The sequence below is a fragment of the Palaemon carinicauda genome, chromosome 1 (assembly GCF_036898095.1).
Source record: "Palaemon carinicauda isolate YSFRI2023 chromosome 1, ASM3689809v2, whole genome shotgun sequence".
In the NCBI taxonomy this organism is placed as follows: Eukaryota; Metazoa; Arthropoda; class Malacostraca; order Decapoda; family Palaemonidae; genus Palaemon; species Palaemon carinicauda.
The window spans coordinates 242,822,501-242,838,240 of NC_090725.1; the positions used below are offsets into that span (position 1 = coordinate 242,822,501).

Below are 15,740 nucleotides of genomic sequence, written 5' to 3' on the forward strand. Positions count from 1 at the left end.
ATCAATGGGTTGGGTAAAGCACAAGTGACAACCTGGGCACTTGATACTTCACATGCCTCTTGGAACTTGTTTCAAACAAGCACTGTACGATGTTTTTGGTTCCTGATGCTTTCAAGTTCTTCTTTGAGCTTCGAAGAGCCTGCATATATGATTGGCAGTCTTCTTCATTGGCTCTCCAGCTCTCATCAACATTCATAAATGTTCGTTCCTCTCAAACATTTTCTTCACACCACAACCACTACTAGTACTTTTCCTTCTTCTACTACTAGTGGGCTGACGTGCCGTGTGCCTCAGGGACAAAGTAGCCTCTTCCGCTCGATACCTCTTCTTTTGTATCACTTTATGGTATATGGTTATCTTACAAGCCGACATCTTCATTGATAAGACCTTCGTTAGGTGCATGTGCTCTATGGACAACATACTTGTGTTCTCTTCCACCAAAGAGGAACACCTCGACCACCTAGGCTTTGTGTTCAACTGCTTACAACTGAACAGCCTTGTAGTCCGGTACGACAAGTGTACCTTTGGCGCCAACAAAGTATCATTTTTAGGGCACTGCATCACTCCTGAAAAAGTCCCTCCGCCACCTATATGCTGCCTCCACACCTATATGCTGCCTCCAGGCAGGTATAACATAGTTCTACATAGCTGTTGTTGCAACAGAAGTCTTCCAACTACTCGCCTTTGTCACCTTTCTCTTATGATTTGGAATCCTTTGGGGTTATTTGCTTCTCTTCTCTCCACAAGTTCGAGAACTTGTCGGATTTTTGTCACGATTTCTTGGGCCGATTCCTTGGATCTTCTCCTCAGCCCTTCACACCTGCGTTGGGAAACAGCCCCATGGGGTTATTCCTTTTTTCATTCCCTCTGGTCTAGGGGATTGAATTCAGTTCATGCTATAACAACTTAGATGCAAGGATTCCTCTCCTCTTGCTCTCTGTTTTCGTTAGCCTATGCTCCCTCGGCACTTGTACAAGCAACCTCAATCCTCCAGTTGAGGGATCCTCCTCCGAAGAGGCTTATACGACCAACCTTTAGCCTGACCTCAGTCTTCTTCTCCAACCCTCTGACAATGATGCTCTCCCTCAACCTGAGTTTGCCCTTTGGCCAAAGTGCTTCTCTAGGGATAAGTCTTTTTTCGTCCTCGAGTTAGGTTTATCCCTTATTGGTAATCCCCTCCTACGAGTTCGGAGTACTCATCTCTTTTCGAAGGACAGAAAATCCACACCTCTGCTACAAGAGCATACACATCTTCTCATCCATCACCTGTTGAGGTGTGAGGGCCGTTCTCTCTTTAATCTACGCGAATCTGAACATCTGGTCAGACTTCGAGACTCAGGCGTTTGTCTTTTTAGCAGAACGACGTGTTTCATGAAGGTATCTCTGAGCTTCTACAGTCAGTTCTTTCTTATAGAAGTCTCAAATTTTTTAGACGTTTTTGTCCTTTCCACCCCGAAACAAGTTAGTTCATTAAACTCTGTTCGGCAAGGAGGAGGCATACGGTCAAACAAGCAGTTAGTCCACAGGACTTCCTATTTACGTTCAACCACTAGAACTCATACTCCTTGATTCCAGGACATCCGTCATTAAACAAGTATAGTTAATTCCCCCGTTAACTCGAGTTCTGTTAACACGATTTCGAAGTTACACGAGTTCAAATTTATTGAGATGTATTCTGTTAACACGAAATATCTGATGTTACGCGAGTTGAATTTCCCGCCTAAGAGCAAGAGTGAGAGCAAGAGAGAGAGAGAGAGAGAGAGGTTAATAAGAATCTATTTAAGCTTAAAGACAAAGAAATTTTATAGTTTTCAATGTACAGTGATACCTCTGGATACGAAAGTTTTTGCTTACGAAAAATTCAAGATGCGAAAAGTGATTCGAAGATTTTTATGCCTCAGGATACGGATAAAATTTCAGGATACGAAAACCTTACGAGATCCCAACTCTTCGCCGAGAGTAATTTTAAAAAGCGCGCGCCGCCTGACTTTGAACTTGGGTAGACTCACTTACAGCCTCCCGCTCACCCATTGGTTATCTCCCTACTCAGACGCTAGCTGACGCCATAAGATCCTGCTTTCCTATTGGTCGGCAACTATCCCAGCTTGCCTACGCACGGGTGTTCATCTCTCTCTCTCTCTTTTCGTTCCGACAGCGGTATCATTAACAGACATTGTGTGCTTTCGCTTGTTTGACTTAGTGTTAATATACAGTACATTCGTACGCCACGTGTTATCGTTAATAAACATTCGTTATTGTGCACTGTACTGTATTAGTGTTTACTATACATAGACTGTATATAACGTTATGTAGTGTATTATATTACGTATTACTGTAGCCATGGGTCCCAAGAATGTTGCCGAAGGAAAGAAGAAGAAGACAATGCTCTCGATGGAGACGAAACTTGAAATCGTTAAAAAGTACGAGTCTGGCATGCGTTTAAGTGCGATCGCCAAGGAGTATGGCCGGAATCCATCTACGATAGGCACCATCCTGAAGCAGAAGGCGGCCATAAAAGCAGCGACACCTTCTAAGGGCGTCACTATTTTCTCCAACAAGAGAACGCACGTGCTTGACGAGATGGAGAGGCTGCTTCTTGTGTGGATCAAGGACAAAGAGATCTCAGGAGACACCATCACTGAGACTACAATTTGCCAGAAGGCCTCCGCCATTTTCGGTGATCTCGTGCGTGCTCAGGCCGAAGAAGGAGCAGGAGAAGGAACATCCCAGCAGGAACCCCCAGAGTTCAAGGCTTCTCGTGGGTGGTTCGAGAAGTTCAAGAAAAGGACTGGCATCCATTCAGTGGTACGGCATGGGGAGGCAGCCAGCTCGGACACGAAGGCCGCCGAAGCCTTTGTTAAAACGTTCGACGAGTTGACTCTGCAGGAAGGCTACAGTTCGCAGCAAGTTTTCAATTGCGACGAAACTGGGCTTTTCTGGAAGAAAATGCCTCGTCAGACGTTCATCACGGCGGAGGAGAAGAGGCTACCAGGACATAAGCCTATGAAGGACAGGCTTACCCTTGCTTTTTGTGCAAACGCCAGTGGGGACTGCAAGATAAAGCCCCTGTTGGTGTACCATTCAGAAAATCCCCGAGCCTTCAAAGCCCACAAAGTCATTAAGGAGAACCTTCCCGTGATGTGGAAGGCGAATGCAAAAGCCTGGGTAACGAGGCAACTGTTCATTGATTGGGTGAATGTCTGCTTCGGTCCGACTGTCCGAAAATATTTGGAAGAAAAGCGCCTCCCTATGAAATGTCTGCTGGTGTTGGACAATGCTCCAGCTCACCCTCCTGGCCTCGAGGAATATCTTCTGGCCGAGTATTCCTTCATAAAGGTCCTGTATCTACCGCCTAACACCACCCCTCTCCTCCAGCCCATGGACCAGCAAGTTATTTCTAATTTTAAAAAATTGTACACGAAGCTTCTCTTCAAGAGATGTTTCCAAGTCACAGAGAGTACAAACCTCACTCTGCGTGAATTTTGGAAAGATCACTTCAACATCGTGATATGCCTCAAACTCATCGATCTCGCTTGGCAGGAAGTTTCGAGGCGTACCCTAAACTCATCTTGGAGGAAGCTGTGGCCTGATGCTGTCTCTGCACGAGACTTCGAGGGGTTCGGGAAGCCTGGAGGCGAAGCCGAGATCGTTGACGATCCTGAACCAATTCAGCAGTCTGAGGTGGCTGACATCGTACATCTTGGTACGTCCATGGGGCTGGAAGTTAGCGCGGAAGATATAGATGAACTTATCGAGGAGCACCACGAGGAGTTGACGACGGACGACTTGAAGGAGTTGGAGACGATGCAAGTTAGTGATGTTCAAGAGCAGTTCTCTAGCGGTGATGAGGAGGATGTTGCACCTTTGAAAACGGCAGACATCAAGGAAATTCTTGCATGTTTCCATAAAATGGCAGACTACGTCGAAAAGGAACATCCAGAAAAAGTTTATACCAACCGTGCGCTTCAACACTGCAATGACGTTTGCCTAACGCATTTTAGAAATGTGTTGAAAAGTAGGCAGAAACAAGCTTCAATGGATAGTTTCTTATTAAAGAGGCCAGCGGTATTAGTAGGCCAAGACGAAGGTGAAAGTGAAGAAAAGAAACAGAAAAGAGGAAGGGATGAAGAATTAGAAGGTGAAAGTAAAGAAAAGAAACAGAAAAAAGAAAGTGATGAAGAAGTAGAAGGTGAAAGTAAAGAAAAGAAACGAAAAAAAGAAAGTGATAAAGAAGTAGAAGAGATTTAGAAAATAAGAAAAATGTAAAGTTATAAAAAAGCAAAAAAAAAAAAAAATTCAATTTCAAGTTTTATGTTACCATTAAGTGTTAAAGTAATTTTTTCTTTCATTTTATAGTTTTCCATACGTAATGTTAAGTGTTAATTATTTCTGCCATTTTTTTATTTCGTAAAGTTTAAGTGTTAATGTGTTAAGTGTGTAAATTACTGTACGTAGTCTGTCACTTGCTACGTTTTCTGCCTTATGCCATCCTCCTCTGCCGCGACTTCGCTATCGGACATCGTCTCAATCAAAAGGTAAGTTTCAACTTTTTTGTTACACTAATTAACTGTAACCTTTTTTTCAGAGTGTACAGGTATCAATCCTTAATTTAGGTGTACGTACAGGTAACAATACACCTTCACTGATCTAAATGCTTTACGTACATACAGTACCGTAACTTTTATACAGTAGTAAAGAAAACGGACCGTTTTCTTTGGGCTTGGGGGGGATAACTTGGCTATAACTACATTATTGAATAATCTCATAGTGGTTTCTGGAATGGATTAGGCTGTTTTTAACGGTTGTGTTAATTATTGAATGATAGAAATGGCTGCATTGCATGTTTATTACTACAGTTTAGCGTGTTTATGAAAGAAAAGGTGACTTTTTATAAGGCTTGGAACGGATTAGGCTATTTACATGTAAAACGCGACTCAGGATACGAAAATATCAGGATACGAAACCGCATCCTGAACGGATTAATTTCGTATTCTGAGGCATCACTGTATTACCAAAATAAAAATCTAATTTTACGAATAAATGTACATCCATACTTGTAAATGTAAATGTTTATGATTTAGCATATTTACAGTACATCCTGGCTCTTTATTTGTGAATGTGGTTTGCTCTAAGATTGTATAAGATAGAAAGATTTTGTAGGGTTGAATAACAAATTAAGTTATAAAAGTTATATTGCGATAGTATAAGATAATCTTAATTGTTACATTTACCAACATTTGTATACAATATATTTGTTTACATCGCATATGTAGAAGGCTGTAGATCATCAACAGATTCGTCTGTTGTCTTTATTCGATACACATTTTAATAAGTAACTGGTCGAGAGTTTGTTGAACAGTGTTCTTTTTTTTCAAGGCTTACGTGGTAGGGAGCAAAATTCTATCAACAATACTCTGTTAACTATATGCGAGTATAATCGTAATACCGTCTGGGCCTTGAAAACAGCTGACAGCAAAACCAAAATAAAAACAATCTGTAATTGCTGTTATAAAAATAGACCTTGAATTGTTAATAGAAAAGTACAAAAATTATTAAACAAAGTTTAGATAACATCGAAAACCAGGATTGTTTTAGACATCTTTCAGTTCATATATGTTATGGTGTCCGTGAAAGCTACAGATCAGCTGACAAAATCGAATGACGTCTTTATCCCTACCTACGATTGAACATACTGTAGATTTAAGCAAAGTCAAAGAAACAAAGATTTTTATTAAACCTGTAAGGCACCTCACACACACACACACAGATATATATGAAAACCATATAAGATTAATTTTAGATAAATAAGCATGACATTAAAAGGAAAAATGTGTTATGATCCGTTATGTATTTATCGAAATGAAAGAAAAATAAATCGCTAATGTGCAGTACCTTTGTCCGCCCGTATATACTGGAAAATACTGTTCGATGTGTTTTTAACTTGAATATGTACTTATTGATATAAAATTAATTGTAAATAAATAATCAATAGACTTAAAGGAAAAATATGTTACGATCTTTTATTTTATTACCGAAATGAAAGAAAAATAAATCGCTAATGCATATGATATGCATATGTTGTAGCATCGTGTGTTCGTACATACCACGCAGTACAGCTCATTGGGATTTTTAACTTAAATGCGTACTTATTGATATTGTATTAATTTTAGATAAATAAACACTAGACTAAAAGGAGAAATATGCTACAATCTTTTATTTCATTACCGAAATAAAAGAAAATGAATCAATAATGTGTTTGATATGCATAGATCGTAGCAGAGATGAGGGTAGCCTTCCTAGCCCTATAGCAGATACATCAGTCCCTGATGAGTCATTAGGTGATATTGACGAATGACAACATCACGGTAGTGACTCAGGCTGAACAAACAGGGCGGTACCTGTTTCTCGCAGCACCTCTATCTTTTAGCATGGTAATCTAAATGGGCAGAAGACAACTCGGTTTCCCTATCAGCTCGATTCATTCTGGACAAAGAGGAATGTGCTCACGGTCTTTTGAGCAGAGCTACTCAGATAGCTGTCCCCGAACGGTCTTCGTATCATCCAGTAGCCTACAAAGTCTTGACTTTGAGGGATTTCTAAAGAGTGGATATCTTTGCGACGTCTCTAAATAATGGGGTTCCGCTCTACTGTTCACCAGCCCCGGATCCCCAAGCTCTAAGCTCTACGGTAGGATATATTCAACAAAGGTGGGTCAACATCAGCGTTTTAGACATTTTCCCCCGCGCTGCTTAAGGGCAAGGGTGCTTAACGAGGCAAGATCATCCACAATTTTGCAATGACCCTCTTAGCTCTGCTTAGTATCTGTGGGATGATTCCCGTAATTTCTTTAGCTGCTGACGGAAGTTCCAAGAAAACTCCCTCCACGACACGATCGACCCTTAACAGTCATATGTGAACAGCTTTCACAAAACCATAACTTCGCTGCAACTTCACACTTGGAGACTATCCATCACCTCTCTCAGAGAGGTCTTTCCGCAACAAGTTCCCAAGAGGATATCTGGATACCTGCGTAGATCTTCATCTTCAGTCTACCAGGCCAAGTGGACTGTCTTCTGTAGTTGACTGGGTGGAAGGGGTATCTCTTCCCTCGATGCTACTATTCCAGCAATAGCAAAGTTCCTCGTTTACCTTTGGGAGGAAAAGCTTCTCTTGGTCTCGGTGATGGAAGCCACTGCTCGTTCTTGAGCCTCACTTTCAGACTGAAAGGAATTAACCTTTTCTCTGCATCAGCATCAGCTCGCTTTTTACGGAGTTTAAGCCTGCCTGCCCTTAATCGGATGGGAGACCTCCACGGAGTATGGTTCGCGTCCTTCGGTCCCCTAGGGATGCCCCTTACGATCCAGGGCGCCAAGCAACGGATCTCCACCTGACCTCGGTGACAGATCTCCCGCTCGTGTTGGCTTCGGCCAAGAGAGTAAGTGAATCCCATGGGCCTCCTTCAACGTCTCTCATTCACGACGATGGGCCAGGTAATACTTGACTTTGATCCTGGCTGCGTTGATCCCAGATTCGAGCCCTTCGGATTGGAAGTCCTTTGTAGTGACCAATGATCCAGACCAGCGGCTACTATGCCAGAGAGGAACTTGATGTTCTACCTCAAGAGAACTACAGTAGCTCGCCCCCAATTGTCAGCAATCTTCGTCTTATCGGGGAAGGACAAGAGAAGGATCACCAACAACACGTTCTTGCCTTGGATTCGCAAGGTTATGGACTAAGCATTGAAGTCCGATCCTTCTCCTTATAGAGGAGACATAAAGTTCATAACGTTAAGGGCAGGAGTACCCCCTCACGTTTATGAAAACTACAATGTGATGCAGACCTTGTCAGTGAGCGTGTGGAACCATCAAATGACCTTCACCGACCACTTCCTGCAAGACGTGACCCACAGGAACATGGAGACCTTCTCCATTGACCCTGTGGTGGTTACACAATAAATGCCTTAAACACCTCAGGCTCCTTGATGGACAAGTAGCAGATTGTGGAGGGTAGAGTTTAACCATGGTTAAATCTGGGATGAATGACAATGAATGACTGGCTCTTTTTTTTTTTTTTTCAACTTCTGCCCTGTGGGAGAACAGCACCTATTGTACTCTACAAAGCTGTCCTCGCCTGTCTGCAGGTAAAACCATTTCCTTTGTGTAACCTAGTATAGAGAGATATACTTGTTAGGTAACCATACACTCTAGCGAGGTGGGATTGGGTAACATCTATGGTTGATTAAAAAATTCCTCCATTTTTGAGAATTCTTACCTAAACTAGTTGCACTGCTAGTCTCACACAATCATACAGATTGCTTTGGCCGCTAACCGTGCTTTGCATGGATTTTTAGTGAGATATCTGGGTTCCTCCTTGTTACGTGCGAAGCACGTACTGTAAAACCCCAGGTCAAATACCAGTCAGTTGGTTTGGACTTCCACCTTCCTAAGGGGTGAGTCAATCTCTATAAGTAGCGAGGGGTTGTATTTACTGTCGGGACAAATGAAAAATTTTAAAGTAATTTTTATTTTTCTTAACGAAACAAACCCTTAGCTATTTATACAAATTGGCCCACCGTCACCTGTCCCCCGATAAGTCCTGCCTGCATTAAAGTGACGAGACAACACAGGTGTATTTGTGAGCTGGGTAGCCAACTACCCCTCCTACTCCCCGCTAACTAGCAGTAAGGTAGTTACACCTCACAAAAAGTCGTATGGCTAGTCTACCAGCTTTGCCGAAAGTATAATCCCTATAAATAGATACAGGATTATATCATTAGGAAAAATACAAATTGCTTTTAAATTTGTTATATTCTTCTACTGTATTCTTATTTTGAGAGAAGTACTGTATACTGTATCTAATTGATAATTGGTTGATAAGGTATTTTTACACTAGTGTTATAGGGACAGTCTGTGTAGCTAAATATAATTACCAATAATTAAAGTACATTAAAGTATAGAAAGCTTTCATATTATATTATGGTAATTATGAGTAAGTATTGTATATCATGATTATACAGTAGTTGATCCTCTTGCTCTAGAAATAAGTTAACCGATTTGAATTCTGTTTATTCTTCCAAGTACAAGTTGTTTTTAATATTTTATAATGTGTGACATGCAGTTTGTGTATAGTTATCAAGTTTAATTAATATGAAAATGTTGTCCTTGCTAGAGTCGTCTGAACATCCAGTGCCTGGGTAGCATGGGTCTTGGAGCAACTATAGTTGGACTTACATGGTATAATGGAAGCAATGGTCATGTTGAACCAGATTGTCCCACCTTAACTATATGTTACGACAATGGAAGAATGCAGATAATGCGTAATGAAAGTGATGATAGTAAGTTACAGCTTGTTTTAGTATATACTTGAAATTAGATCATATTTGTATGGTATTGGGTTATTTGGATATGATCCTGTTCAAGTAATTTCTTTAAATCTGATGGTAAAACTGTGATAGCTGTGTAACCTAATACAGTAAATCCTGTACCTGGTCTGCACACTTCATTATTGTTAGTTATTTTCAAGATTAAGCATCATGAGTCAGTATGTAGAAGCTGGATGTTCTACTTAAATTGAAAACAGTTTAAATATAAAAAGACTTTGAGCTTTGATGTAATGAAGTTCATATGTTGGAACATAATCCCCCACTTTTATTTCAGGGTATAAATCACTGTCAATTGCATTTAATCATAAGAAAATATATTACTGACCATCATCTATTATTGAGGAGTGTTCCCACATTATGTGAATAAGGTATGGTAATTGAGATTCAAACTGCCCGCAAGTCTGACACTTAGCACTCTTCATTCAGCTGCCATCAATATTAGATGTTCTTTTTGTTGCTCTTTCCTAAGTTTGTTAAACCTGAACTTGAATAATTATTCCATTGTAGCATCGTGAACTGTGTGAAAAGTTGAATTGATTAAATGCATGAATGAGCAGCAAAGGTTTTCTGGATGTGATTGGGTACATGGAAGCTTTATTTGGTCTTACATGTCATACAAACCCTTATCCTTTAATTAGGAAGATTGATTCAGCGCGTGCTGAAGTCAGTCATTGAAGTTGGATAACATGTGGTTATCCAGCTAGTGAGGATGCAGGGTGAGCAGCACATTTCCATTTCCAGTTGGGAGACTTCACTGTTTTTTTCTTTAAAAGACCATCTGAGAAAATATAAACACTCAGATGATTGTGTCATCAGTGGATTCAAGCTACCACTTTGAAGGATATGCTCACATATAAATAATAAATATTATTTTAAAATATATAAAGTTGATGTTATAACAAATGTTTTGTTTGCATTTCAAATAAACAAAAGATGCTATTTCTTTATCATGTTTCTTCTGCATATGACACCTAAAATGACAACCAAGATTTTGCTGACTCTCTTCTCGAAACACAATGAACGAACAAACAAATGAATGCATTTACACATCCAATTGATAATTAATGGCACTAATAGCTTTTAGTAAACTGCACGAAAACTGTGGTAGTGTATAACATGTTGGTATTTGGGCAATATTTATTATGAAATCTTTTGAATAAGTTTGAAAATTACATATATGAGTCCAACTGAGAAGATGTAAACATCGTTGGCTGATTCAAGCTACTACTATCAAGGATATGTGCACATATAATGAAAAGTTATTGTAATATAATTTCCAAACTCATACAAACCATCTTATAATAATAAAACAGTTTTCATACAATTTACCAAAAGCTATTAGTATCGTTAGTTATTCATTTGATGCGTAAATGCTTTTGTTGGTGTGATTGGCCATGAAACATAAACAAAATAGTTTCCCGTTTCGGTGTTGTATGTAGAAAAAACATGTTATGGAATTGGCTTTATTTTATGTTTTTGATTTCTAAGGATACAGTAAATAAAACAAAATTTGGAATAACGTTTTTAGATCACCAAAACCGATCATATACACTGGGTAGTGTAATATAGCAAAATAATAAAAAATTGTCTTAATTTTTGACCTCTTCTAATCTAAAGGTCATCTTATATGTAGATATATATGGTACATTATTTACATTTATTTACTTATTTATTTACAAATATAGTATTCTTGCCCCATGTGGCCGCGGGAGCATAAAAACAATTAGAATAGCGCCAACGTATCCCTGCGTTTCATAAGAGGCGACTAAAAGGGATGGGACGAGGGGGCTGGGAACCCCCTTTCTTGTATTATTTACTCCTGTGAGACATCGAAGAGGTTGAGGTGGAGGAAGAGTGACTCTTCCCCGCAAACTAGTTTTGGGGTCTGAATGTGCGTGGATGTAGTACGATAGAGAGTAAAATATGTGAGATTGTAAGTATGGTTAGGAATAGAAGGATAGATATATTGGCTTTGTGTGAGACAAAGATAAAAAGGGAGGGTGAAGTGATATTTGGTGAAGTGACTGGTAGAGTGTCTGGGATTGAAAGGGGAAGAGCAAGAGAGAGTGTGGCTTTGTTGCTGAGTGAATGTCTAACAAGTAAAGTAGTGGAATGGAAGGAGATATCATCTAGGTTAATGTGGGTAAGGGTTAGGTTGGGTAGGGAATGTTGGGCTTTTGTTAGTGCGCATGGGCCAGGTTGTGAGAAAAGTGAAGAAGAGCGGAATGAGTTGTGGAATGAATTAACTAGGTGTGTAGAAGGACTGGGTAAAAGGAATTATGTAGTTGTGATGGGTGACTTAAATGCTAGAGTGAGCGCTGGAGAGATAGAAGGTGTCATTGGGAAGTATGGCGTACTAGGTGAAAATGAGAGTGGTGAGAGACTGGTAATTATGTTTGTTGAGCAAGAGATGGGTATAAGATGTAGCTTTTTCAAAAAGAAAGATAAAAACAAGTATACATTGCTAAGAGTGGCAAATGGAAGAGTGGTAGAAAGGGTGTTAATGGATTGTGTGTTGGTAACTAAAAGAATGTTTGGAAGATTGAAAGACGTGCACATGTTAGGGGTATGGCAAACGGCATGTCTTGATAATTTTTTGGTGGAAGGAAAATTAGTTGTAGCAAGAGTGGGGTAATAGAGTGGGGGGATGTAAAAGGGAGCTAGTAAGGGTTGAAGAGTTAATAAAAGTGGAGGTAAAAAGTGAATATCAAGAAAGGTTGAAAATGGCATATGACAGTGTGAAAGTAAGAGAAACTGGTAATTTAGAATAGGAGTGGAAGTTAGTAAAAGAAAATTTTGTTGGGATTGCAAGTAATGTGTCTGGCAAGAAGTTTGTTGGAGGCATCATGAGAAAGGGCAGTGAATGGTGGAATGAAGGAGTGAAAGTGAAAAAGTGGAAGAGTAAAAGAGGGCCTTTGAAGAATGACTGCGGAGTAATAGTGTAGGGAAGTATGAAAGATATAGAGAGAAGAATGTAAAGTAAAGCGTAAGGTAAGTGAGGCAAAGAGGGCGGCTGACCTGAGGTGGGGTCAGGGATTGGGTCGTTCATATGAAGAGAATAAGAAGTAGTTTTGGAGAGAAGTGAAGAGAGTAAGGAAGGCTGTTCGAGAATTGAAGAGACAGCGAAAGATGGAAATTGAAGGTTGTTAAAAGGAGAGGAGGCAAGGAAAAGGTGGGCGGAATATTTTGAAAGTTTGCTGAATGTTGAGGATAATAGGGAGGCAGATATAATTGCTGTTGCAGGTGTTGAGGTGCCAGTGATGGGAAATGAGAATGAGAGAGAGATTACAAGAGAGGGAGTGAGGAGAGCACTAGATGAAACGAGAGTAGGAAAAGCACCTGGTATGGATGGTGTGAGAGCTGAGATGTTGAAGGAAGGGGGTGTGACTGTACTTGAATGGTTGGTGAGGTTGTTTAATGTGTTTTGTGTTGTCAATGATACCAGTAGATTGGGTTTGTGCACATATTATACCACTATATAAGGGTAAGGGAGATGTGCATGAGTGTTGTAATTCAAAGGGTATTAGTTTGTTATGTGTGGTTGGAAAAGTGTATGGTAGAGTACTGATTAACCGGATTAAGGATAAAAAAGAGAATGCAATCTTAGAAGTACAGGGTGGTTTTAGAAGAGGTAGGGGATGTATGAATCAGATTTTTACAGTTAGGCAGATATGCAAGAAATATTTAGCAAAAGGTAAGGAGGTGTATGCTGCATTTATGGATCTGGAGAAAGCGTATGATAGAGTTGATAGGGAAGCGATGTGGAATGTGATGAGGTTATATGGAATTGGTGGAAGGTTGTTGCAAGCAGTGAAAAGTTTCTACAAAGGTAGTAAAGCTTGTGTTAGGATAGGAAATGAAGTGAGCGATTGGTTTCTGGTGAGAGTGGGGCTGAGATAGGGATGTGTGATTTCACCATGGATGTTTAACTTGTATGTTGATGGGGTGGTGAGAGAGGTGAATGCTCGAGTGCTTGGACGAGGATTGAAACTGGTAGACGAGAATGATCATAAATGGGAGGTAAATCAGTTGTTGTTTGCGTATGATAACGTACTGGTTGCAGACGCGGAAGAGAAGCTTGGCTGATTAGTGACAGAATTTGGAAGGGTATGTGAGAGAAGGAAGTTGAGAGTTAATGTGTGTAAGAGTAAGGTTAAGAGATGTACGAGAGGGGAAGGTGGTGAGAGGTTGAATGGAGAGTTACTCGAGGAGGTGGATCAGTTGTTGCCGCAAATGGTGGTGTGGAAGCAGATGCACGTCAGAGAGTGAATGAAGGATGCAAAGTCTTGGGGCAGTGAAGGGAGTGGTAAAGAATAGAGGGTTGGGCATGAATGTAAAGAGAGTTCTGTATGAGAAAGTGATTGTACCAACTGTGATGTATGGATCGGAGCTGTGGGAAATGAAAGTGACGGAAAGACAGAAATTAAATGTGTTTGAGATGAAGTGTCTAAGGAGTATAGCTGGTGTATCTCGAGTAGATGGGGTTAGGAACAAAGTAGTGAGGGTGAGAATGGGTGTAAGAAATGAGTTAGCAGCTAGCGTGGATATGAATGTGTTGAGATGGTTGAGCTATGTTGAAAGAATGGAAAATGGCTGTTTGGTAAAGAAGGTGATGAATGCAAGAGTTGATGGGAGAAGTACAAAAGGAAGGTCAAGATTTGGGTGGATGGATGGAGTGAAGAAAGCTCTGGGTGATAGGAGGATAGATGTGAGAGAGGCAAGAGAGCGTTCTAGAAATAGGAATGAATGGTGAGTGATTGTGACGCAGTTCCGGTAGGCCCTGCTGCTTCCTCTGGTCGCCTTGGATGACCGCCGAAGTAGCAGCAGTAGGGGATTCAGCATTATGAAGCTTCATCTGTGGTGGATAACTGGTGAAGGTGGACTGTGGTATCCTAGTAGTACCAGCCGAACTCGTTGAGTCCCTTGTCAGACTGGGAGAAACGTAGAGAGGAAAGGTGACCTTTTTTTTTCATTTGTTTGATGTCGGCTACCCCCAATTTGGTATATGTATGTATGTATGTTGTATACATTTTTTTTATTTTATTTTTTTTTATTTTGATAGTAGGGAAATTAGTACAGTAGTTGTGGTACCTAGATTACTCATTAGTGTTTTCTGGTGCTATATTCGGTCTGTTTTGATTCTACCCTTTCTTAATCTTTGTTTTTGTTAGTTTCATTTAGTTGATATTCCTCAATTATGTCAACCTAGGGCAAAAAACAGAAGTGTGTTAATCTCAAATGCTCATTTTGATGTTTCCCCAGGTGCTCGTTATATGTAATAGTCCTGTAGCTTATATAATTTTGTGTGATTTTGCTTGAATTGATGCTCAAGGACACATTTTTGAGAAAATAGAATATCAGCATTCAGCAATAATGGACAGCCCTTATTAGTCTGTTATTGCGAGGTTCAACTCCATCCCTCCCTACTTTAATTAATGTCAAGAGAAGTTTTAGGCATGCAGGGCTATGTTAACTGGAAAATTCAGTTATATAACTGTGATAATAGAGTTTTGTCTTTTATGTAAATATGCTGTCCTGTATTTGTTGTTTTGCTATGGTGAATACTTTTCTCTATATGACATTATAAAAATATGAATATAATTGTTTTTTTATGTCTTATGTCAAGGCTAAGATGCACAAAGTTGTCTTTATTTATTTAAGGAAATAGTGGATTTGGAGTGTTACTAAGGGAGTAGCATATATTAGCAGATTTAAAGATTATCTGATAGTTCTGTTACTGAACCCCAATGAATGTTTAGGGCTGATTGTAGACTGCATATTACTATATATTATTTGTTAATGCAAGACTTTGCTTTCAGGGTAATTTTGTTCTTTGTTGGTTATTTTATTAAATTACATCCTGATAAATACTCTATTTTGTACTGAATTGAGACTGAATAACTATACAGTACAGTATCTTTGAAATTCAATTTCAGTGCCAGTGTTAATAGATACTGGAATGAGTGTTTGTTCCTGCCAGTGGAACCACAATGGCAGTGTTATGGCTGTTGCTGGTACATTGCAGTTAAATGGCATGGGAGATAAAGACTGTAATGTTGTCCAGTTTTACACACCCTTTGGTGAGGTAGGTTTGTATTTTGATTTTAGAAGTTTGATTTTATTGTTTTAAGAAAAAAAGAATCTTGAATTTTCATATAATCTGTTATCAGTATTCTGTATACTCCAATCAGTATACAGTATGTTAACAAAATTAAATGATTTTTCATTTAATGTGAAATCTTCCTCTCTTGGGAAAAGACTGAACACTGCTATAGATCAGGGTGTTTAGAAGGGTGAAGGAGTTGTGGATTAGCATGTAAAAGTTTAATTATGTTGCACTTTAGTAATTAGTAATAAG

At 39.7% G+C, this 15,740-nt stretch overlaps 1 protein-coding gene across 1 annotated transcript in view; it reads left to right on the forward strand.

Annotated features, from left to right (window-relative positions):
• Positions 1-15,740, forward strand: part of Oseg4 (intraflagellar transport protein Oseg4) — an 821,277-nt gene that overhangs the window by 488,802 nt on the left and 316,735 nt on the right. Inside the window, 2 exon segments of the mRNA XM_068388427.1 lie at positions 9,169-9,334; positions 15,319-15,467. Coding sequence (XP_068244528.1) covers positions 9,169-9,334; positions 15,319-15,467 — 315 coding nt within the window.